Source organism: Hemiscyllium ocellatum, chromosome 37 (genome assembly GCF_020745735.1).
Source record: "Hemiscyllium ocellatum isolate sHemOce1 chromosome 37, sHemOce1.pat.X.cur, whole genome shotgun sequence".
Taxonomy (NCBI): Eukaryota; Metazoa; Chordata; class Chondrichthyes; order Orectolobiformes; family Hemiscylliidae; genus Hemiscyllium; species Hemiscyllium ocellatum.
Window position 1 is genome coordinate 9,484,497 of NC_083437.1, and position 26,298 is coordinate 9,510,794.

Consider the following 26,298-nt stretch of genomic DNA (forward strand, 5'->3'; position numbering starts at 1 on the left):
GTGCTGGAGGCTGAGGGATGACCTTACAGAGATTTATAAAATCATGAGGGGCGGGCATGGATAGGGTAAATCGACAAAGCCTTTTCCCTGGGGTAGGGGAGTCTAGAGCTCAAGCGCATAGGTTTAGGGTGAGAGGGGAAAGATATAAAACAGACCTAAGGGGCAACCTTTTCACACAGAGTGTAGTGCTCGTGTGGAATGAGCTGCCAGAGGAAGTGGTGGAAGCTGGTACATTTGCAACATTTAAAAGGCATCTGGATGGGTATATGAATAGGAGGGGTTTGGAGGGATATGGGCCACATGCTGGCAAATGGGATTCGATTAGGTTGCAATCTGATAGGCATGGACGAGTTGGAACAAAGAGTCTGTTTCTGTGCTGTATGTCTCTATGACTATGACAAATGGATTTTGAGCCTTTATTTCAAAGGGAATGAAGTATAAAAATAGGAAGGTCATGCTAAATCTATGCAACACATTAGTCTGTCTACAGTCAGACTACAGCTGGAATAAAATGAACAGTTTTGGTTCTTGTAATTAAGGCAAAATAAACAGGCATTGAATGCAGACCAGAGAAGATTCACCAGGTTAAACTCTGGTTGGGAGGGATTTTCTGACGAAGAAATGTATCTGCCTTGAACCCAATTGATTTGTCTAACATTGTTTCTCTAGTGTTGGTTGATGGCACTCAATGCCTTCTCCTGTCCCCATACTCTTTCGTATTAATGGAATTTTCAAAGATCTTCCATCAAAAAGTCCTCTGGCATTTGAGGATCCTTAAAGAAGTTGCTGCAGAGATAGTGGATGCATTGGTTGTAATTTTCCAAAAATCCTTCAATTTGGGAAAGTGCCAGTGGATTGAAAAACGGCCAATGTGGCACCCCCTATTCGAAAAGGGAGGGAGGCAAGAATGTTAGAAATGATATTAGAATCAATTATAAGGAAGTAATAGCAGAGTATTTGTAAAATCAATCTAAACACTGAATATCAGTGAGGCTTTATGAAAGAGAATTGGATTTGACTAACTTATTAGAAGTTTTTGAGGGAGTCCCAACCAGAATGAATTAGGGGTAAACCAGTAGGTACATTATATTTAGATTTCCAGAAAGCATTCAACAAGGTATTTCATAAAAGGTTAAGCATAAGATAAGAGGCCATGGTGTTAGAGATAGTATACTGGATTCATTAGAGAATTGGCTAATGGGTAGGAAATAGAGATTAGGGATTAGGTTTCTTTTTCAGTTTGATAAATTTGAACCGGTGAGATTTCAATGGGATTAGTAACTGTTGCTGAGACCACAACTATTTACAATATAGGCAGTCCCTAGAACGCGCATGGGTCCTGTTCCTGAATCTTAGTTTGTATCCATGTGGAATACAATGGAGGACAATAAGAAGTAGCCTATCAGAAGCTCAGGAAATGTTTGTAATTTGGGTCCTATACATTACACCCCTGTATAGGATTGTGTTTATAAGTAGGAGCATTTGTGAGATGGGTATTTGTAAATTGGGACCCTCCTTTACAGCGAAGTGAATGTACTACAGTCAAATTTGCAGATGACACAAATATAATTGGAAAGGCAACTAGCGAGAGAGATGTAAACAACGGTTTATGGAGAGATAGTGATAGGTTAAGCAAATGGCAAAAAGTTGACAAATGAAATATAATGTGGGAAAACTTGAAGTTGTTCAATTTAGAAGGGAGAACAAAAGAACACTTATTTAAATGGAGAAAACCAGTTTGAAAAAAGCAACACAGAAAGCAAGAACACAGGTCCAGGAAGTTTACTGAACATAGAGACCTTGGAGTGCAGGTTCATAGTTCCTTGAAAGTGGAGTCTCAGATAGTTAGGATAGTGAAGAAAGCGTTTAATATGCTTTCCTTTATTGGTCAGAACATTGAGTATCGGAGTTGGACGGTCATGTTGTGACTGTATAGGACATTGATTCGGTCACTTTTGGAATATTGTGTGCGATTCTAGTCTCTCTCCTATAGGAAGGATGTTGTGAAACTTGAAAGGGTTCAGAAAGATTCACCAGGGTGTTGCCAGAGTTGAAGCATTTGAGCTATAGGGAGAGGATGAATAGGCTGGGGCTGTTTTAAATTGTTAAATTTGTTGCTGAAAGTTGTTAAATTTGAGCTGAAATCAATACTGCATGATTTTTCCTGTCAGTTTTTAAATATTACTAAAAAGTTCATTTTGAAGTTGTCTCCTTTCTATAATAGAAAGTACACGTTTACCTTAAAGCAAAATACTTTGGTTCAGTTGCACAGTTCATTAAGAAATTCTTGTATAGTTTTAAGTTGAAGAACAAATATGTTGTGCAGTCTGAACTGAGTTCTGTCAGAGGGCTGCTATAGTGTGCTAGTGTACATCCGAATATGAAAGGACAGGCATGATTTTCACTCATTAATAATAACCCAGTTGAAAAGTGTGTTTGCATGGTTGCCATGTAAGGATTAGCTAAGCTTTCTTCAACAGTTGACGACCTTTGCTCGTTGCTTTCTGCCCAGACGAATGAATAATGATTATTCAGCTGAGATTCTTGGAGGTTGTTGATGCCTCCGGAACTGTCTCCTGTTACAAATTTGTTGTTTTCTGAAGAAAACAGGGACACATTGGACAAGGTTTTTATCCAGAACAGCCCTGATCAATTTCCAAAGAAAAATGGGAAATTGCCCTTTCAGTATTCACCCTAAAATATTGATAACCACTTTCAGTTTCAAAATTTCAAAGTCGAGCCCCAGTGGTTTGTTGTGAAGTTGTGCAAGAGGCCATAATTCTTTTTTATTACTTGTTCATTTGATATGGGGTTGCTGGCTGTGTCAACATTTATTCTTTCTTTCTTTCTTTGATGTAGTGGTCCAATTGTACAGCAAATGTCTTTTTGTCATGTTACTCAGGGTTTACAATTTAATTCCCGGTATTAGGCTGGTCCATTTTGCAGGGCGATCCTCGTGGTGTCATATGCTACTTATAGCTGCCAACTTGAAATAATTTTTTTTTGCCTGAAGCTTCCAGAATCTTCAAACACTGATGGACAGTGGCTGTCTGTGTCCTTAATGTAAACAAAACGCTGAAGGCGTTTTGCTCAATCGTTTCTGAACCATTTGAGGTAACCTTTGAGCACAATTGGCACCAAATGGCAATATTCTTCCATTACGCTCAACAGGAAGAAGACTAGTTTTTTTTATTGAACAGTGGGCTTCAGTGATGATTTAGTCTCTGCCTGTTCAGTTTGTTTGATTATAACCTCAGCAAACTAAATGTGAAAGGCAGCCTGCTGTATTCACTAAGTTATATGTGCAAACTGTCACATCGCATGGCCTAGCAACAAGAAATATTTTTTGTCCAGCCTTAGTTGCTCCCTGACAAAAGTGCTCACACTGTTCAGCTATTTTCAAAGTGTTTTGTTCTCTGGTCATTAAAGACATTAAACAGTTTCAGACAGTGATGGAGGATAAGCACAGCAACCAGGTGTTTACATAATGAACAGTAAAGGTTAATGTTTTCTTTCTATAGCAACGCTGTACTCCAGCTGTGAAACACATTTATTGACTTATTGGAATATTTGCCAAACTGCGGGAGCTTGACAAATCAAGTTGGCCTACCTTCTGTGTTTTTTCACACAATCCCAGCTTGCTACATTCTTGTAAATGGAAATGCAGTTCAATTGGAGGAAAATAATGCATTGCTAATTTTTACCTTTGGTATAATGGTCTGTGACTGCAGAAGATTGAAATATTGATGGATGAAATAAGACAGGAGCAAATTGGTTGCCGAGCACAATACAAAACAGAGTCATAGTGACCTTCTGACTTCACTAATCAGCCCATTTCAGCTGGAACCTGAATTGAGGCAACATTGATACTGTGCAGGCCAGTGGTTGAAGGTGAACTCTTAAAACACAAGATATCAGTGTTGCTTTTACTTTGTTAGATCCGATTTGATCCCCAACACTGGGATTTCTCATTTCACTGTTATCCAACCAAAAGTATTCTGAAATGATTTCAGTTTCTTGCTAGTATTTATGCTATTAGTATCTACATTATTTCCACGAATGGCTAGAATTGTCTGCATCTGTCTGTGCAATTGAAAGCCTTGCTGACTTGTTAGTTGTGGAGATCTCCGTTGGATAAGAGAAACTACGAACTAGCTGAAAGGATTGCTCAAGATTTAATAGAAAGTAGGACCTGGAGTTCGAATGGATAGAGCTATCTTCCTAGCTTTGTCCACTTCTGCAAGGAACCGGTACATTCATCATGCAGGATTTGCTGAAGGAAGTTCTGAGGAAGAATTGCCCGATGAAATACAGCATAACCAACTGGGAGTGTTGGAGCAGCACGGAGCACGAAAACGCTGGTTGAAACAGTTTTATAAGTTGCTAGAGGGAGGGTGCATTGTACCATCTAGTCCTCGGTATGAAATGCTGAGGCGTAACAAGCAGTCATTACCGTATTGCATTGTATTCAGCCAACTACTGGGTTTATGGTGCAACAACAAAATGCAGGTGAGTAACTTAACTTTGCTACGAATTCTTTATGATAGTAATTGCTTAGGAGATAATTACATTGAGCCTTAAAGGAATGTTGCTTGTCATTCGCTTTGCTGCCAATTGCCCACAGAGTTTTTGTGAATTTCTCAATGGGCTGTTTTCCTAATTTGGTATTTTCTCCAGTACACTGCTCTCTACTGGAGATCTGTGGTGGTGTTCACCAATCAGATTGATGAACCTGCGTTGAGACTTGCAAAGTCCAAACTAGGAAATATAAATTTGATTTAAATAATGTCCAAAAAATGAAATTATAGATTTCTTAACAACCCCACACCGTGTGGAAACAGGCCATTTGGCTCAACTAGTCCACTCCGACCCTCCAAAGAGTAACCCACCTAGACCCATTCCTGTACCCTATTACTCTACATTTACCCCTGACTATTGCACCTAACCCACACATCCTTGAACACTTTGGGCAATTTAGTATGGCCAATTTACCTAATCTGCACATCTTTGGACTGAGAGAGGAAACCCATACAGACATGGGGAGAATGTGCAAACTCCACACAGACAGTCGCCTGAGGCTGGAATGGAACCTGGTCCCTGGCGTTGTGAGGCAGCAGTGCTAACCACTGAGCCACCATGGCATCCACAGAATAGGTATGGTGTGCACAGTTGTTCCCTTAGTGGACAATCACCTGAAGCTTGGACTGACCATTTGGCGACTTGAGTATAAATCCTAATATGGCTGCTGAGGAATTGAAATTCCTAATAGCCCTCTGAAATGGTCAACCAAGCCCCTCTGTTAGGTGAAATTGCTCTGACTTTCATCATATGGACTTCAGTGGTGCAAGAAGATGGCTGACCATCATTCTCTCAAGTACAATTGTGGATGTGTAATAAATACTGACCAGGCCAGTGACATCATGTGATATGAATATCTTTTATTCATATTTCAGATATAAATGCTACTGGAAAGGTCAGCATTTATTTATGATTCTGAACCCTAATTGCCCTTGAGAAGATGGTGCTGAACCACCTTCTTCAACTATGTGGTGGCAGTACATCTGCAGTGCTGTTGATGATGGAGTTACAAAAGTTTAATCTAGGAATAGGAAACAAGTTAGTTCCAAGCAAAGTCAGGATGGTCTGTGATTTGATGGAGAACTTGCAAATATTCCTATGTGTCTGCTGTCATCTTATAGCTGGTTGATGTCACAGGTTTGAGAGGGGCCATGGCATGTTACTGCTGCTCATATGTCACTGGTTTATGTTACTGCCACTGTGCACTGCAGGTAGGGGAAGTGAATGTTTAAGGTGATAGATGGTTACCAGTTGGGAAGACTGCTTTGTAATGGATGGTGTTGAGAGTGTATTGCTGGAAAAGCGCAGCAGGTCAGGCAGCATCCGAGGAGCAGGAAAATCGACATTTCGGGCTGGAGCCCTTCATTAAGAATGAATGTAATGGATGGTGTTGAGTGTCTTGAATTTGAAACTTCACTAGGCAATTGATACTTCTTGACTTGTGACTTGTCAGAGGTAGAGAGGGGAATCAGCAGGTGAGCTAGTTGTTGCAGAATCTCTAACCTCTGACTTGCTCTTGTAGCCACTAGGCTTGTGTGGCTGGTTCAGTTCACTCTCTGGTCAGTGGTAATCCTGGACATTGATGGTGAAGCCGTTGAACATGGTGAAGATGGTTAGATTCTCTGTTCCTTGGGGTAATCAGTGTCAGCACTTAAATGATGCAAATGTTACTTATCAGCCCAGAATGTTGTGGAGACTTGCTGCATTTGGATGTGGGCTGCTTCAGTACTTGCGGAGTTATGAGTGGTACTGAACAATGCCTATTGTTAGTGAAGATCTCCACTTCAGATGTGATAATGGAGTGAATTTGATTGAATTTTTCGTGGAGATGACACATGTAATCGATGAGGATAGACCAGTGGATGCTGTCCAAGTGGATTTTAGTAAGGCTTTCAACAAGGTCACTCATAGTTGGCTCATCCAGAAGATTAAGATGCATGGAATTCATGGTGATTGGGCTGCGTGGAGTCACAATAAACTTGCCCATAGAAGGTAGAGGATAGTGGTGAAAGTGTTTTTTAGGCTGGAGATCCATGACTAGTGGTGTTTGCAGGGATCCATTTAGGGACTTCTGCTGTTTGTGATAAATTACTTGGATGAAAATCTAGATGGGTGGGTTAGTACGTTTGCAGATGATGCAAAAATTGGTGTTATGGATAGTGTAGAAGGTTTTCAAAGGATACAGATCAGTTGCAGATATGGGTGGAGAAATGGCAGGTGGAGTTTAATCCGTGTCATTGTGAGGTGTTGCACTTTGGAAGATCAATTGTTAAGGAAAAGTATGCAGTTAATGGCAGGAGTCTGAACAGCATTGAAGAATAGAGGGATCTTGGAGTTCAAGTCCATAGCTTCCTGAAAGCGGCCACACAAGTTGAGAGGGTAGTAAAGAAAGCATATGGCATGCTTGCCTTTATTAGTCGGGGAATTCAGTACAAGAATCAGGGTGTCATGTTGCAGTTTTATAAGACTGTGGTTTGGCCACACTTTGTATTGGGTTCAGTTCTGGTCACCACATTACAGGAGGGATTATGGAGGCTTTGTAGAGTGTACAGAAGAGATTTACCAGGATACTGCTTGGATTAGAGGGTATGAACTATAAAGAGAAACTCAAAAAACTTGGACTGTTTTCTCTGAAGAGGTGGAGGCTGAGGGGAGACTTGATAGAAATCTAAAAAATTGTGAGATGCATAGAAGGTTTGATGTTCAGAATCTTCTTCAGAATTCAAATGTCTAATACTAGGGGGCATGCATTTAAGGTCAGAGAGGGAAAGTTAAAAGGATATGTGAGGGGGAAGTTTTTTACATAGTGGTAGGAGTGTGGAATGCACTGCCAGGGTGGTAGTGGAGGCAGATACGATAGGGGTGTTTAAGAGACTTGTAGATAAATGTGAATATGGAATGAATGGAGGGATGTGGACCAAAGGCAGGCAGAAGAGATTAGTTTAATTTGGCGTCATGTTTGGCACAACATTGTGGGCTGAAGGGCCTGTTCCTGTGCTGTACAGTTCTATGTTCTGTGTTGAGTGAAGGGCAATGATGAAGCAGCTGAACATGTTTGGTGCTCACACTGTATCCTGAGAAATTCTTGCATTAATGTCCTAGGGCTCAGATGATTGGCCTTCATGACTGCAACTGTATTCCTTGGAGGTTCCAAATGATAACCCTTTATACTCTGGTTATGCTGCAGCGTCTTGATGCCACATTGTGTCAAATGTTGCCTTGATGTCAAGGACAGTTAATTGTACCTCGTCCCATCCGAAATTCAGCTCTCTCGAACTTGTTTACACCAAAGCTGCAGTGAAGCCTGGAGCCAACGAGTCCTGATTGATGCTCAGTTCAGGCTTGATGGGAAGGTTATTGTTGAATGTGTTGCTTGACACCACTGGTAATGGTACCTTCCATCGCTTCAATGATGATTGATAGAAACTTGAATGAGCAATTGGCCAGGTTTGATTTGTTCTGCTTTTGTTTGGACCAGGGCTGCAAAGAGGTTTTGAGCTGAGTTGTCCTTGTGGCGGCCAAACTGAGTATGAATGATGTTCATTTATTCAATAACAGTATCAATGACATTTTCAATTGCTTTGATGGTGCAGTAATTACAGTTAGCTCAGTTGGCTGGATGGTTAGTGTGTGGATCAGATAGAATACACTGATAGTAGGGAATCTGATCCCTGTACCAGCTAATGCAGATTCGGGGCCTGTCTGCTTGTTTGCCCTGTAGTGTTGCTGGTTAAAGCGCAGCAGGTCAGGCAGCATCCAAGGAACAGGAAATTCGACGTTTCGGGCCAGAGCCCTTCATCAGGAATGAGGAGAGTGTGCCAGGCAGGCTAAGATAAAAGATAGGGAGGAGGGACTTGGGGGAGGGGCGATGGAGATGCGATAGGTGGAAGGAGGTCAAGGTGAGGGTGATAGGCTGGAGTGGGGTGGGGGCGGAGAGGTCAGGAAGAAGATTGCAGGTTAGGAGGGCGGTGCTGAGTTCGAGGGAATCGACTGAGACAAGGTGGGGGGAGGGGAAATGAGGAAACTGGAGAAATCTGAGTTCAACCCTTGTGGTTGGAGGGTTCCCAGGCGGAAGATGAGGCACTCTTCCTCCAACCGTCGTGTTATGTTCTGCCGATGGAGGAGTCCAAGGACCTGCATGTCCTCGGTGGAGTGGGAGGGAGAGTTAAAGTGTTGAGCCACGGGGTAGTTGGGTTGGTTGGTCCGGGCGTCCCAGAGGTGTTCCCTGAAGCGTTCCGCAAGTAGGCGGCCCGTCTCCCCAATATAGAGGAGGCCACATCGGGTGCAGCGGATGCAATAGATGATGTGTGTGGAGGTGCAGGTGAATTTGTGGCGGATATGGAAGGATCCCTTGGGGCCTTGGAGAGAAGTAAGGGAGGAGGTGTGGGCGCAAGTTTTACATTTCCTGCGGTTGCAGGGGAAGGTGCCAGGAGTGGAGGTTGGGTTGGTGGGGGGTGTGGAGCTGACGAGGGAGTCACGAAGGGAGTGGTCTTTGCGGAACACTGATAGGGGAGGGGAGGGAAATATATTCCTGGTGGTAGGGTCCGTTTGGAGGTGGCGGAAATGACGGCGGATGATATGTTGTATACGGAGGTTGGTGGGGTGGTAGGTGAGAACCAGTGGGGTTCTGTCTTGGTGGCGGTTGGAGGGGCGGGGTCAAGGGCGGAGGAGCGGGAAGTGGAGGAGATGCGGTGGAGGGCATCGTCGATCACGTCTGGGGGGAATCTGCGGTCCTTGAATAAGGAGGCCATCTGGGCTGTACGGTGTTGGAATTGGTCCTCCTGGGAGCAGATGCGGCGGAGACGAAGGAATTGGGAATATGGGATGGCGTTTTTACAGGGGGCAGGGTGGGAGGAGGTGTAGTCCAGGTAGCTGTGGGAGTCAGTCGGTTTATAGTAGATGTCTGTGTTGAATCGGTCACCCGAGATAGAAATGGAAAGGTCTAGGAAGGGGAGGGAGGAGTCTGAGACAGTCCAGGTGAATTTGAGGTCGGGATGGAAGGTGTTAGTAAAGTTGATGAACTGTTCAACCTCCTCGTGGGAGCACGAGGCAGCGCCGATACAGTCATCGATGTAGCGGAGGAAAAGGTGGGGGGTGGTGCCAATGTAGTTGCGGAAGATGGACTGTTCCAAATATCCTACAAAGAGACAGGCATAGCTGGGGCCCATGCGGGTGCCTCGAACTCAGCACCGCCCTCCTAACCTGCAATCATCATTCTGATCTCTCCGCCCCCACCCCACTCCAGCCTATCACCCTCACCTTGACCTCCTTCCACCTATCACATCTCCATCACCCCTCCCCCAAGTCCCTCTTCCCTACCTTTTATCCTAGCCTGCCTGGCACACTCTCCTCATTCCTGATGAATGGCTCTGGCCCGAAACGTCGAATTTCCTATTCCTTGGATGCTGCCTAACCTGCTGTGCTTTAACCAGCAACACATTTTCAGCTCTGATCTCCAGCATCTGCAGACCTCACTTTTTACTCTGTAGTGTAAAAAACCTTGGCACTTTGCTGTAATTTGACAGCTAATTGTTAAAGGCTTGCTTTTGGGCTCAGAACTCAAGAAGAAGAAGAACTTACCTGAGTGTCCTCCTTTTGACTTCAATAATATTGAAAAAGACTGTTTCTGATCCTCTATTGAACCCCTCTCAATAGCTATTTTCTCATATCTCTGATTATCTACCACTTCTTCATTTTCCTCCTTCCTCTTATGTGCTTAGCCTGAAGTCCAGGAAACAGTGGCCCAAAATGTAATCTGCTTTGTTGGTGAATTGTTTGATGATGCACAGTCTGCTTCCACTGATTGCCAGTCGAGCAAAGTTGAAGTCTAAGACACAATATTGGGTGAGTCTTCAGCGCAACTCTTTCAACAAAGAATGACAAAGCCATCAGTGTTGAACTCTATTGGCAGATGCTGTCCAATTTTCTTTCCATTGTGTAAAAGTTACTGTTTTGGTTCCTTTCATGGACTCCTAGTTGAGTCAGTGATAGAGGCATTCACATGATTTATCTAAGAGTGTTCCAGATTTTCAATGATAATTCTTATCTGGGAATGATTACAAAGAAATGATGATGTGATCCATGATGAGATAGCAGTTACAAAGTTGCTTTCTTGTATGAAGTAGGAATGACTTGTGTGTTAACCTTGAGAAGGGTATGGGTCAATATTGACCAAGAAGTACATCTCCATCAGGTGCAATTCTGTCTCGCCTGACTTACATACAAATGGGTTTCTGACACTCAATGATCAGGAAAGGTCACCCTAAAAAGTTGACACTTTTTAATCAGAATTCTGAGACCAGTGCCAGTGCTTGAAGTGCCACTTGGGTAAAACCATGCAACTTAATTAGCAGGTATCATCCAGGTTTTTAAGCTTCAGGAACTGCTTGATTGATTTGCTGCATTGACAATGGAGAGCTGTGCGTGGCCTTTTCCTTTGTGCAGTTGTGCTCTGGCTAAGGGGCTGTTTCACACAGGTGGTGGGATACACGCTGGAGTCATCATTATTTAAATTTGTGAGATTCAAATTTTAAAATTCTGATTTGCGACTTGCTTTTGGAGGATCTCAAGTTTGAAATCATTTTGAATTGTGCTGAAATACCCTTCTCTTATCCCCAGCTCTGCTGTACGCTGATCTTTGTTAACACTGAGCAAACAAAAAGTTCAAAGAAAAATAAATGTCTTGCAAAATCCAATTGTAGTATGAACTGATCTGGACTGAGCACAATCCACTTTGAAACTGCTGTAAGCGAAAGATTGCCCCTGCGGTTTTATTGCCCCACTGATTTCTGGAGAGCAACTGCAGCCAAAGTGATTTTAAAATTGAAGCCAAAGTACAAACTTTCAGATTTTCTTATTCTTGAGATCTTCCTTTATTTCTCTCAAACTATTCAAAATCGATGTGTTTATATAGGTCATGAGCCTCCAACTGAATCCAATTTTTACCATATGTGAAGAATCTTTGAAGACAGTTAATGTAAGTCCTTACAGCAGTGTTGACTAGATTTCAAAGCAGAAGATACGCCTTAATGTCATAGCACTGACAGGATCAAAGAGCCACTTCGCATTTGTCATAACAGTTTATCAACATTTTCAGTAGCCTTATATGTTGACTTATTATATAATTCAGACAAATGTTTCCTAGCTCTCTCGCACTTCGCTGAGTGTTTGTCCTGGTACATGCAGTATTGGATGTATTCAGTTCCTTTGTTTCTAAAGTGCTTTGTAATGATAGTCAAGCTTGAGACTTGTAACATTTTTCAGACTCAATTCTTTCATGAGCTTTATTGCATTAATGTTGTAAAGACTTGATATGATATTGCCAATATAGTAGTTACAAGTAACAAATTTTAAAAAGACACTTCCTATTTGACAGATCAAAAACCATATGAATTTTTGAAGTCACTCCCCAGTTTAATGGAGCTCCAAGCATTTGGAAGATACAAAGTTATTTTGTTCTGTGTTATGGATGAGATAGAGTATGTTGAATAATGGCCTTTGTGGAGTCCTAAACTTGTTGGAAGAGATTAATTTCCTATAAGTACCAATGGAACCAACCCAAAGGACAAGATTTCATTTTTGAAGACTTTTCTCATAACAAACAAATGAAAATCAGCATAATTCAAGTATCAACTAATGGTCAACTGCTGTATCAATTTTAAAAAAAAGGTCATTTTCTTCAACTTCTTCAGACCATGTTTCTGATTGACCTGTAATGTGAAAGGGACAGTCTCCAGGTCTCTCCTATTTTCCAGCAGAAGTTCATCACCTATACCACTGCAGGTTGAAACTTCTGGCATCCTTCAACAATTGTTTCACTCTGAGGTTTTACAGGTACAGTTATCACCTTGATGAATGCCCCCATGTCTAAGATTGCAATAGCGCTGACAATCCAGAAAACTAGAACTTATTATATTCAACTCCTTTTAAATCCATTAGTTGGCTTTGATAAAACTGTTTTCTTTGCAGGCGAGTTTGCTTCTGCTCCCAATCATTTCCGACAGAATGGAATTGACCAGTTCCTGGAACAGTTCCAAATCTTTCCTCCCTGCTTCTCTGGAACTTTTCCTCTGTTATGAGTTTGTGAGAGGTGCTAAAAGTTGCAGCACCACACCACAATGGGTTTCAATTTGACTTTCTAGCCCTTCTTCACTCATTTCCATGGGAGTCTGAAGTCCAAACTGAGGTCTTTACCAGGGATTCTATACCCCTTTGGCAGAACAATCTATTTTATATTGAATTAAAGGACATTTTAGAATATATTTGTTTGGCCAAATTCCACATTAGTGAGCACAGATACTTACTCTTGAGGCTGCCTGCTCCATGAATTCTGAATAAGATTCCTCAGATGATTTGATGTCATTGCTCATTCTCAGAGTCTTTCAGGGGAGAAGTTCCCATATTGAATTTTCTTTCTCCATTTCTTGAAAGTTTTAATGTTTGCCAGTTCACAAGATGAAGAATGCTGACTGCCATTTGGTGTCTCACTGGATTGGCCTGTCTTCATATGTAACTCCAGAGATTAGTGTGGTATCTGACCATGTGACCTCACAGACATACTCAGTCCTGTCACGAGGCTGACATTTACATGCAGAGCTTAACCCTCCGGCCAAGATAATGTATGACCAATTTACTAAAGTAGCATTAATGGTATTTCAACAGGCATAAAGCATGATGTTCAGAAAACTGCAATTAAAATGTATCTCAGATTCCTGAAGCTTGTTCGAAGAGTGGTCAGTGCTGCTGCCTAACAGCACCAGGGACCAGAGTTTGATTCCACCCTCTGCCAACAGTTTACATGGAGGTGCATATTCTCCCTGTGATTGTTTGGAGACGTTTACTGTTTAAGAGCAGCAAGAAATTTGGTTCCTTTGGCTGCGTTCATGACTGTTCACAATGACCTGACTTCCCATAGCAATGCAATTGGTGATGCTTGTTGTTATCACACTGGGCTTGGTGGTTAGCACTACTGCCTCACAGCACCCGGGAACGGATTCAAGTTCAGCTTCGGGTGACTATCAAGTGGAGTTTGCACATTCTCCCTGTGTCTGTGTGGGTTTCCCCCGATGCTCTGGTTTCCTCCCACAATCCAAAGATGTACAGGTTAGGTAGATTGGCCATGCTAAATTGCCCATTGTGTTCAAGAATGTGTAGGCTAGATGGATTAGCCATGGGTAATGCAGGACTGCAGGGAAAGGAGGTTGGGGGTGGGATGTTCTTTGGAGGGTTGTTGTAGACTCAGTGGGCCGAACGGACTCTATCTGTACAATGGGAATTCTGTGATATGAACTACAATCACCTGATGAAGGAGCGTCGCTCTGAAAGCTAGTGTGCTTCCAATTAAACCTGTTGGACTACAACCTGGTATTGTGTGATTTTTAACTGTGTACAACCCCAGTCCAACACCGGTCTCTCCAAATCGTGGCAAAAAAAGTTAGGCATTATCCATTCTACTGTAAACCTATACTAAATTTATAAACTTAAACTTGTAATGCTCCAGTAAATCTCAATTGCTGTTAAGCAACTTTGCTTACTCTGGACATTAATGTTTACAAGTATGTACTGTTATTCTTTCAGGTTTAACTGTAGGGTCACCAGCAAATTAAACCTTTATGTGCAAATTCATATAGGATTACCGATGTTATGTTCAATTTGCTCCTTGGAAACTGGAGTTCACCCACATCCCCACATCCAGACTCCCCTCCCTTTTTTTTGTTGGCTCCTTTGCCATGAGTCTTTGTTCAAAAGCGAATTGATAGTTACACTTGCTTTCTATGCCTCAGATGTACTTTGGGACCCAGATTAGATCTACTTTCCTTTTGGGGGCACAAGGTTTGTCTTCATGCTTTTGTATGTACTGCAATGTGAAGCACTGCCACTTGTACTGACTACATGTGTTTAAACTGAATGGCTCACTGACTGGAATAGAGACATTCCATGGTTTGTTTCATTAGCTATGTCAGCCAACCTCTGAAAAAGTTAGTAAAATACATGTGGGAAAGAGTTGGAGTGAGAAGTTGACCTAGTTAGCACCTGTTTTTGGGTGTTATGAGTGTCCCTGTGTTCCAAAGAGTAATTCATGATATGCATGCACTGTGAGGTGAGTTTTGGCAAATATCACATTGCTGATGTTACAGTTGAAGTATTCAGGTACTAATCAACATGTAATATTAATTTGGTACTAATAGTAACAAAATCATAAATTGCTGGAAAAACTCAGCAGGTAAGGCGGCATCTGTGGAGAGAAAGCAGAATTAATGTTTCTGGTCCAGTGACCCTGCTTTGGAACCTTCTTTTTTTCTGTTCTTTTGCTGGCCATTTCCTCAACTTAAATTATCCCATTAATAGCGACAACTGTCTCTTCCATGGGGGTTACAACATGTAGGCTAACCTATTTACTTTGGCTAGCTCCTCGGGTTGTGCACCACCTTGTCCTGCAAGAGAGAAAGTGCTGCTGGTAATCGTAATGCATCGTGTTTGGCTGATGTAAATGTCATGGTTGTATTGCTGGCAAGCTGAGAGATTAGGTGCGATTTTTGGCGGGGTGATTGGATGAGATAGAGTGAAGTGCGTGATGTGAAATATGAATCCTGGTTGATCAAGCCTGTTGGAGATGACACTATTGGGCTGTGGAGAACTGAACTGTCTGAGGCACATGATGAATTTGGTGGGATATGACATGTGAAGATGCTTTCGCTGACACTGACTGCTTGAGTGTGGTCATTGAACTCCTTATCACCGTTGTGCCATTCTTTGCTGTTTATCAGGACAGCTTCACTTCCTCCACCTACTCGAGCCACTACCTACTCCTCCTTTAAGATGTGCAGGCTGGCTTAAATTGTGGTCAGAAGGTTAGGATTTGGAAACATGATCGTGTGTATAAACATGTGTCCCCTTGTCTTTGTGTCATCAACTAATTGGAAGAGCTTTCCTTTCACCTTGAGTAAGAACCAACACATAAAAATCAAATTCATAGGGTAAACATTTGAGGCTGAACAATTTAAGAACTGTTATAAGGCAAAGTGTACTTACAATAATAGTCTGAGGTATTTCCCAAACCATTGCTGGTTTTTGACACTTGCCTGCAGAGGATATTCTTTTTGCTGGCAGCCTTTGTGGTGTGCAAAGTCTGAAATCTACTGAGCCCTGAGGAGGCGGATGCATATAAGGATAATTAAAAAAAAATTTTTATGCTACACTGGAAAAACAAAGTTCATTTATAACACTTATACTGTAGGATAACTTTCCTTGTCACCTGATTGCAATCTAAATTATTTTTCATGAAGGTTTTTACTCTTTGGTCAAACAATTCACCGTTTATGATGCTCTTTTGATTAGATTAGATTCCCTACAGCGTGGAAACAGGCCCTTCAGCCCAACCAGTCCACATCGTCCCTCCGAAGAGTAACCCACCCAGACCCATTTTGAACATGATAAAAACAATGCAATAAATTTGTAATGCTTCTGGAATGATTTCAGGTAGCGCCCGATGGATATGCTGAGTTGCAGTATCTGCTGTGAAAATTTCTGTGAGCTGATTGGAAATATTCATGCAGTGCTGTTTTCTACCAGCAGATGGTGGCAGAACATCTTGCATGTTATTTTATTACAAGTTGACTTGCACTGACTAGGATTCCAACGCATTGCCATTTTTCTTAGTACAGAGGAACTTTGATTGTCTGAAAGACACAGGCGGGGGAAGTATTTTGTTTGGATAGTCAAATGTTTGGATAAAACTGTTTAGCCAAACATTGGGACCTTGCGATCTTGTCTGGTAATCCAAAATTTGGAAAATTGGATGCCAGATAATCGTGGTTCCTCTGTATGTGGTGAAGTTCGGAAAAAGAAAGTTTGTAATTTTATATAGAAACCAAAGTACAACAACAATGCCCTTGTGATTTGACACCTGACACATAAATGTTTTAATTCTTTCATGGAATGAGGGTTGAGACAGTGGTGCTGGAAAAGCACAGCAGGTCAGGAAACATTCAAGGAGCAGGAGAATTGATGTTTCAGGCATAAGCCCTTCATCAGGAATGAGGCTGTGGGCCAGTGGTTGAGTGATAAATGGGAGTGGGGTGGGACTGGGGGGAAGGTAGCTGGGAATGCGATAGGTAGACAAAGGTGGGGGAGAAGGTGATAGGTCAGAGAGGGAGTTGAAGCGGATAGATGGGAAAGATGATGGACAGGTCAAGAGGGTGGTGCCAAACTGGAGGCTTGAGATTGGGATAATGTTGGAAAATGAGGAAACTAGTGGTATCCACATTGATCTCATGTGGTTGCAGAGTCCTAAGGCGGAATATGAGGTGTCATTCTTCCAGGTTGGGTGGTTAGGGTTTGGTGATGGAGAGGGCCCAGGACCTGCTTGTCCTTGGTGGAGTGGGAGGGGGAGTTGAAATGTTCAGCCACAGGGCAGTGGGTTTGGTTGGTGTGGGTGTCCCAGAGATGTTCTTTGAAATGATCTGCAAGTTGGCTTCCCAATGTAGAGGAGACCACATCGGGTGCAACGGAGACCGTAGATGACATTGGTGGAGGTCCAGGTAAATTTCTGTTGGATGTGGAAGGCTCCTTTGGGCCTTTGATGGAGGTGAGGGGGGAGGTGTAGGCACAGTTTTTAAATTTCCTGCGGTGTTGGGAAATGGGGTGTGGTCTGGTGATGGATGTGGATTTGATGAGGGAATGGTCTCTTCGGCATGCTGGGGATGGAACTATCTTCTGGTGGGGTACATTTGTGGTGGCAGAGGATGATGCGATGTATATGGAGAGATGGGATTCGAGGATGGAGGTGTGGGAAATGGAGGAGATGCGCTGGAGGGTATCGCCGACCATGTGGGAAGGAAATTTCAATCTTGGAAGAAGGAGGCCGACTGGGATTTTCTCAGGTGGAATTGGTCATCCTGGGAACAGGTGCGGTGGAGGTGGAGGAAATGGGAATAAGGCATGGTGTTTTTGTAGGAGGTTGGGTGTAAAAGGAGGAGGTGTAGCCACTGACCAGACCCATTCCTAATTGCGTTTGAACTGGGTGGCTTGTTTGGGCCTTTCAGAGGGTAGTTCAGAGACAACTATATTTCTGGGTAGGATGGAGGTTTACAACAATCAATACAAGTTTCATGCTCTCCTTGACTTCCATATTTAGTAATTAAATTTAGATTCCAGCCGTGGTGGCATTTCAATCTGTGTCACTGAAACTTGGAATCTGTGTTATTACTTCAGTGATATTACCACTACACCAGACTTAGAAATAGGTTGGAGTTTCTGGATTCCTCTGTACTTAATATCTCTACTGTACAGAAGGATCTTTGATCAGTCTTGGTGATATTAGGTTCAGTACTTCAGTTTACAAACAAAGAAAGTAACCTCCACAAAATCATTAGCTTGTACCATTTACATTTGAAACATTTGTGAATTTTGAATTATTTCTGTTAATGAACCAGGCAACATTTAACAAAATACTGTTGAATTTCAGTATTGTGTTTTCCACGGCGATACACTTCATTACAAGTGGCCTGGTAGGTTGGGAATTTTTTTTAAACTGGCAACAGATAATTAAATAAAAAGGGATAAGTTGAAGTGACAGTAAGAAAAATAGACAGTAAAATCTTCTGCAAGAACATGGCAAGGAAACAGTAACTGAAATAAATGTTGGTACATTAGAGGGTGAAAGTGGAGAGTTAGTAGTTGGAAAACAAGAAAATGGTGCAAAACTTGAGCAAATGTTCCGCATCGGTCTTCACAACAGAAGATTCCAAACGCTTTCCGAAAATGCTCGAAAAACCATTGGCAAAAGGAAGGGAGGCATTTAAGACCATTATAATCATCAGAGCACAAGTACCAGGTAAGCGACTGGGATTAGTGGATGACAAGTCTCTGCACCTGGTGACCTGCTTCTTATGACCTTCATGAAAATGGCTGCAGAGATGGCAGATCCATTCGATGAAATGTTCTAAATCTCCCCTTGATTGTGAAAATTACTCAGCCGTTTGGAAAACTGCAAATGAAACACTTTAATTCAAGAAAGGCAGAAGGAAGAAAGCAGGATATCAAAGGTCAGTTTGTCTCAGATCTACCATTGAGAAAATGCTTTTAGTTTTAAGAAGGTAATAGTGGGACACTGAGAACATGGTAAGACAATCAGGAATAGTCCATATGCTTTTGTAAGAGGGATATTTGATTTGACAGATTTTTTTTCTTTGAATTCTTTGAGGGTGTAACAAGCACGGTCGATAAAGGATATCTAGAGATGTTGTGTGTTTAGATTTTCAAAAGGCATTCAATGTGGTGCCACAAAAACGGTTACTCTCCAAGAGCTGATCATGTTGAGGGTTATATTCACATGTTCATTTGCCAATCCACCAAGAAACAGAATCAGGATAAATGGGTCATTTTCAGGTCATCAAACTTACAATATCGAATGCTACAGTGATTAATGCTAGGTCTGAACTAGTCGTGGTCTGTGTTGCCGACTGGGATGAAGGGATAGACAATATGTAACCAACAGCAGGAAAGCCAAGTTATGAGGATTAAGAGTTTGCAAAAAAAAAGTTGCTAGCTTAAGTAAACATGCAACATATGAATTCGGCCTGAGTAGGCCATTTAGCTCCTAAGGCCTGCTGTTCTATTTAATATTTGAGTGAACAAAAAAATTAGCCGATGGACTACAATGTGGGAAAATGTCAGGTTGTCCACTTCGGTCGGAAGAATATAAAAGCAAAGTTTTATCTAAGTGGATAGAGATTGCAGAACTTGGGGGGTTTGAGTGTCCTTATACATGAATCACAAAAGGAGAAAGTGAGGACTGCAGATTCTGGAGATCAGAGTCAAAATGTGTGGTGCTGGAAAAGCACAGTAGGTCAGGCAGCATCCGAGGAGCAGGAGAATCGATGTTTGGACATACTTCCTATAGGAGGGAGACCGGAATTGCACGCCCTATTCCAAAAGTGGTCTCACCAATGACCCATTGAGCTGCAACATGAGCTCCCTACTCCTATGCTCAAAGCCTTGACAAATAAACGAAACACGCCAAACGCTGCCTTCACTATCCTATCTACCTGCAACTCCACTTTCAAGAAAAAGTGAACCTTCACTCCAAGGTGTCTTTGTTCAGCAACACTCCCCAGGACCTGAGCATGAAGTGTATAAGCCCTGTCCTGATTTGTCTTTCCAAAATGCAGCACCTCATGTTTATTGAAATTAAACTCCATCTGCAACTCCTAACAAAACATGACATCAGACACATTAATACAAAGGTAATGTATTTTAAAAAAGGAGAGATTGCCTGGTACAGACTGGAAAAATAAAGTTTAAACATCTTTGCAATCCTTAAAATGTGCACCTTTTAACGTGAGATCCACAGTTGTTTAATGGGTGACTTGTAGATACAGCAGTATTGAAATCTTTAGACAGCGCTTTCACTGCTGTTAGCTTCCAAAATGATGTTGAAGAGGAACTACGAACAAGGAGAATAACAAAGCCTTCCAGGTTCTGCTGCTCTGAGTCCATCATTCCTTCTCTCTGCTCTGCTCCTCACAAAAGCAGTGACTGAAGTACATTTGATTTATATATTCCATGTTTGACTCCATTGTCCAAGCTGAGGCAAGCCTTTCGTCTCCCAGCATGTGGAGTTATAGAACATAGAACAATACAGCGCAGAACAGGCCCTTCGGCCTTCAATGTTGCACCGGCCTGTGAACTATTCTCAGCTCTTCCCCCTACACTATCCCAAAATCATCCGTGTGCTTATCTAAGGATTGTTTAAATCTCCCTAATGTGGCTGAGTTGACTACATTAGCAGGCAGGGCATTCCACGCCCCTATCACTCTCTGCATAAAGAAACTGCCTCTGACATCTGACTTAAATCTATCACTCCTCAATTTGAAGTTATGCCCCCTCGTACACACTGACGTCATCATCCTCGGAAAAAGACTTTTACCGTCTACCCTATCTAATCCTCTGTTCATCTTGTATGTCTCTATCAAATCCCCTCTTAGCCTTCTTGCCAATGAGAACAGGTTCAAGTCTCTCAGCCTTTCCTCATAAGACCTTCCCTCCAGACCAGGCAACATCCTGGTAAATCTCCTCTGCACCTTTTCCACTGCTTCCACATCCTTCCCAAAATATGGGGACCAGAACTGTACACAATATTCCAAGTGTGGCCGCGCCGGCGTTTTTTTTAATTGCAGCGAGTTATCATATAAGTGTGCATTATGGTAGGAGATATGAATTTATTGAAGCTAAACTTGACTAGTTTCAAAGTCCTTCCATAAAATGGTATTTTTAGTATAGACCATTTTTCTAATTCTAATTTTCTAATGAGTCTCCTGAACCTACCTCAAACTGTGATGATTAAAGCAGCCATTTTATTTGTCCTTTTTTAAAAAAAAACCCTGTAACCCATGAAAAGTCTACAGAATAGTCATCTGATGGTGGAAGTTGAAACTTGATAGTGCATTTTTACCACTATTGTAACAAATTCCCAGGCTCAGATTTGCATTGAGCAGTTGAAGTTTGCAGCTCCCATGCTTCTCAATCAGCAAGATGACAATACAAGACGAAAGTGAGGACTGCAGATGCTGGAGATCAGAATGAAGATTAGAATGGTGCTGGAAAAGCACAGCAATTTTGCCCGAAACGTCGATTTTCCAGCTCCTCGGATGCTGCCTGACCTGATGTGCTTTTCCAGCACCACTCAATGACAATACATCCCTGCACTCTTGCTGTGGTTGAAGTGATGTTCTTCACCTGCTTGTTCAAACACTATGTTATCAGCAACAAATGGATGTGACGCACACTGACAATGCTTCATCAGCACTATTTGCCAATTTTAGTAAACTCTGCAGATATGTTGGATGAAAACTGCAGGAATATTATTAAGCCAGAGGGATAGCTGTCAAATGGCCGAGGGTCCGCTCTCATCTATAAAACTGGTCATTAATCACAAATCACGTAGGAAAGCATTAAAATACTTGCCTTAAACACGCAGGAATTTTCTGAACCAGATTTAAGTTTGTGTCATTTGGTGCTGACATTTAAAAGTCGTGTTTAAATAAATGTGGCAATCTAAAATATGCATTATTTTACTTTTGTCAAAATTTGGCAGATTTAGGTCCCAATAATAAGCCAATTGTTGCTTCTCTTCATCTGTCAGTGCAGTTAAACTGGCCAATTGGAGTTATGCAAGACATGTCAATTTGTTTCCTGCTTGTTGGATCGATTGGGTTTTTTTTTCTCTCCTCTTTCTTTCTTTCTTTGGCTTCCCCCAGATCTATGTGAAGGAATGTAACAAAAGGCAATGTCAGTCTGTTGATGCAGAAATTTAATTAGGTTATTTAATTGCTACATGAGTGAAATGATACTGGAACATTTGTTCAATGAATTTGCAGCTTGTTTGACAAACAAGGCAAGTGAAATTAATTACTGATTAACAGGTTTATTCTCACATACTTTGAATTGCTTAAATCTGGTGCACTCTTTTGAACATTATTTCTGCTTTTGTGTCATATTTTGATATCGGTTTAAATCTGCTGAACTGGGAATCAACTTCTTTGAAATTCATGGGATATGGGCATCACATGGATTGCTCCATCCTTAAATGTCCTTGAACCAAGCAAATTGCTGGGCTACGAAGGCCAGGTAAGAATCAACCACATTGCTGTGGGTCTGGAGTCTGATATGTACCAGACTGGACATGCGGATGAATCATTATTTTTGAAGGGAAAAGGTAACGGTATGGTAATACTACCAGACGAATTGAGTCAGAGAGTTGGACAGCACGGAACCAGACCCTGTAGTCCAATTCATCAATGCTGACCAAATACCCTGGTTAATCTTCTCCCATTTGGCAGCATTTAGCCCTTATCCATCTAAACTGTTCCTATTCGTAAAGCCATCCAGATGCCTTTTAAATGCTGTAATTGTACTTTCTTCCACCACTTCCTCTGGCAACTCGTTCCATACATGCACCACTGTCTGTGTGGAAAAGTGGCCCTTTAGGTCCCTTTTAAACTTTTCCCTCTCACCTTAAACCTATGCCCTCTAGTTTTAGACTCTGTACCGTTGTAAAAATACCTTGTTTATTCAGCTTTTCCATGCCCTATGTGATCTTATAAACCTCTGTAAGGTCACCCCTCAGCCTCCGACACTCCAGGGAAAATAGCCCCAGCCTATTCAGCCTTTCCCTCCATCTCAAATCCTGCAACCTTGGCAGCATCCTTGTAAATCTTTTCTGAAACCTTTCAAGTTTAACAACATGTTCCCTATAACAAGGAGACCGGAATTGAATGCAGTATTCTAAAATTGGCCTCACCGATGTCCTGTACATCAATCCAGAAGGTTAATTTAATGTTCTTGCGGCATGGGTTCAAATCCCACGACCACAACAAGTGGAATCTAAATACTGTTAATTAATTTGGAATATAAAACCCAGTCTTGACATGGTTACCATTACCAACTATCACTGATTGTTGTAAAAACTCAACTGGTTCACTAATGTACTGTAAGGAAGAAAATCTGTCATCTTCACCCTTGTCTGGCCTGCATGTGACTTCAGATGCAAAGTCATGTGGTTTATTTTGAACTGCCTTAGCAACCCTTTTAGTTCAAGGACATTTGAGGTTGGTTGACAAAAGTTGACCTTGCCTGTAAGACCCACATGGTGTGGAAGAATGAAGAAAGAGAAATGATGACAATTTTCCTTTTCAGGAGATGTTAGTGAACTGTATTTGCATCAGTTACTTGGGTTAGCTCTTTTTCTTATTACAGTTTATGTATAAAAATACTGAATTTGCTTTCCTTGGCATTTGAGACTGAGGCAGATTTTTAATGAGAAAGGCAATCTCGAGTAATGGGGGAAACGGCAGGAAAGTGGATTTGAGGATTATCAGATCATGCGTGATCTCACTGAATGAGAGAACAGATTCAATGGGCTAAATGGCCTACTTCTATTCTTACATCTTAAGGTTTGCTGTGGTGGCATTATTTCTACTTTTGTATCATAATTTGATATCAATTTAAATCTGCTGAATTGGGAATTAACTTCTTTAAAATTCATGGGATATGGGCATCACATGGATTGCTCCATCCTCAAGTGTCCTTGAACAAAGCAAATTGTTGGGCTATTCACAGCCAGTTAGGGTCAAGGCCAGAACCCTGACCCTATCAGCCCAGTGATACAATCACGATGCTGTCATTGCCTGCCAATCTTAATGTGAACTTTTGATGTATTTATATGTTCAATAATAATTACCTTAATCCCTCTTTTCTCTTGCAGAGTTTGTTGGAGGGAGTGGCGAATGTCCAATGCCAGCTCCGACTTACCCTCTTCGATACCACATATTCCCATTTTTTTGGCAGAACCTGGAAGAGTTCTCCACAGCCCATAATGCACACCCATGGCCAGCCAGCCAAAGTGTTCTTCAATCAGGTAAGAAAACATTCGGTGGATATCATTCTCTGGGCTTGCTGTATGGTTGACATTGTGTCTGCTCTGACTTATTGAAGGTAAGTTGATGGTGTACTTTCAATCCACCTAAGCATGTGCACTGTCTGGACGCAGCCAAGTTTGGATCAAATGTTGGGCAGTTTACAGAAATAAATGTTTTTATTTCTAGGCAAGAGTATCAGTTTGAAGAATGAGTTTCTTTTCAGGCAATGAGACCTTCTCAGCTCCCAGTCTCCCTTAACCCAGAGTGTTATGTCATGAGGAATGTGATCTAAATAATATTTTTTAAGAAGATCCAAATAGTTATGTCCTGAATCTTTAAATAAAGGACATTTTGCTCAGGAAAAGACATTGTTTACACTGGTAACAATGACGTACCTTCAAGGAGTAGCTTGCTTTGATGGACTCGTGCACTCTGAAGAACTTTCAGAGAAAGAGAAAAGCCCAGTTCGTGAGTGGATTAAGATGATTGCATTTTTGAACTCAGTCAGAGAGAACTTGAGACCTGTCTGAGAAGCAACAACTCACTGCTCCATCTCTTTTTGTTTCTAACTTACTTTAGCAAAGTCTTTGAGCTAATAACCTATTATTAACCTATAACCTAATAAACATTGTCATTTGTGGAAGATTCCTTCAAGGATTTGTTTGAATCTGCCCCACTGTTTAGAAGAATATGGGCAAAGTGGAGGGAAATAGGGTTAGAGTGGATGGATGTTTTGGTTGGCATGGATCAGTTTAGACTAAAGGGCCAGTCTCCATGCTGGAGGACCCTGTGATTCTCTCTATGATACTATTTGGCAGTCAAGGTGAAATTGTACAAATGAATCACTTGCAAATTAGATACCAGATGTGCAAACGCAAAGTATTGCTGATAATCTGAATAAAAACCAAATGTTGGAAATACTTAGCAAGTCAGGCAATATCTTTTAATAGAGAAACCAACATACTGATTCAAGTTAATCACCTTTTCTTAGAATTGATGAAAGATCACTGACCTGAAATGTTAACCCTGATTTTCTCCCAATGTTTTGTGACCTACTGATACAAAGCATACTTATGATCTTTTATTTAAACCAGAGTCATCATCTAGCTATAGAGCCAGACCTATAATAAAAGCCTAGTACTACAAAACAAACTATGGCCAACCAGGTGGCTTGTGCAGGCAAAGAACCACTCAGTCAAATATCCTCAAAACAAGTTGACAGACTAATTCACATTGTGCATTTGACGGTTGCTAAGGTTAAGCTATACTTATGCCTTGATCAGTGTTCCAGAAAAGAAGTCCATTACTTATTGCTGTTGTATTGCGGCCTACCCTCTTATTCTACACAGTAAATATCATGATATCTGCAACAAATGAAAGTTGGAGTACCTGTGAAACCTCCAAGGGTTCTCCAAATGATTAGATATAAATATACCATAGATTTGAATTGACTGTAACAGACAGGAAAATTTCAGATTGAATTTCTTTACTGACCTTAATTGGGCATCAGAACAGATGCTACTGGATTTAATACTCTTGATTGACACTGTATACACTAAGGTAAATGATATGTCAGCATACTGGTAGTTATATTGTACACATAGAATCTCTACAGTGTGGAAACAGGTCATTTAGCCCAACAAGTCTGCACTGACCTCCAAAGAGTATCCCAACCAGACCCATTCCCCTTACCCTATTACTCTATATTTAGCACTGCTGCCTCACAGCGCCTGAGACCCGGGTTCAATTCCCGACTCAGGCGACTGACTGTGTGGAGTTTGCACGTTCTCCCCGTGTCAGCGTGGGTTTCCTCCGGGTGCTCCGGTTTCCTCCCACAATCCAAAGATGTGCGGGTCAGGTGAATTGGCCATGCTAAATTGCCCGTAGTGTTAGGTAAGGGGTAAATGTAGGGGTATGGGTGGGTTGCGCTTCGGCGGGTCGGTGTGGACTTGGGCTGAAGGGCCTGTTTCCACACTGTAAGTAATCTAATCTAATTTCCCATGACTAATGCACCTAACCTACATATCCCTGAACACAATGGACAATTTAGCATCACCAATTCACCTAACCTGCATATCTTTGGACTGTGGGAGGAAACCAGAGCACCTAGAGGAAACTCGTGCAGACACAGGGAGAATGTGCAAACTCCACACAGACAGTTGCCCGAGACTGGAATCGAACCCGGGTCCCTGGTGCTGTGAGGTAGCAGTGCTAACCACTGAGCCACTGTGCTGTACTATCTGTGGCCAAGGTGTGCTTTAGAGCAAATTCACACACACAGTCCATAATCTATTGCTAATGT

General features: G+C 41.8%; 1 protein-coding gene across 1 annotated transcript in view; it reads left to right on the top strand.

Moving 5' to 3' along the window:
- Positions 1 to 4,203: 4,203 nt before the first annotated feature.
- nphp4 (nephronophthisis 4) overlaps positions 4,204 to 26,298 on the top strand; it is a 402,509-nt gene continuing 380,414 nt past the window's right edge. Inside the window, exons 1-2 of the mRNA XM_060851914.1 lie at positions 4,204 to 4,509; positions 23,843 to 23,995. Of these exons, the coding sequence (XP_060707897.1) occupies positions 4,204 to 4,509; positions 23,843 to 23,995 (459 nt within the window). The remainder of the gene's footprint in view (positions 4,510 to 23,842; positions 23,996 to 26,298) is intronic.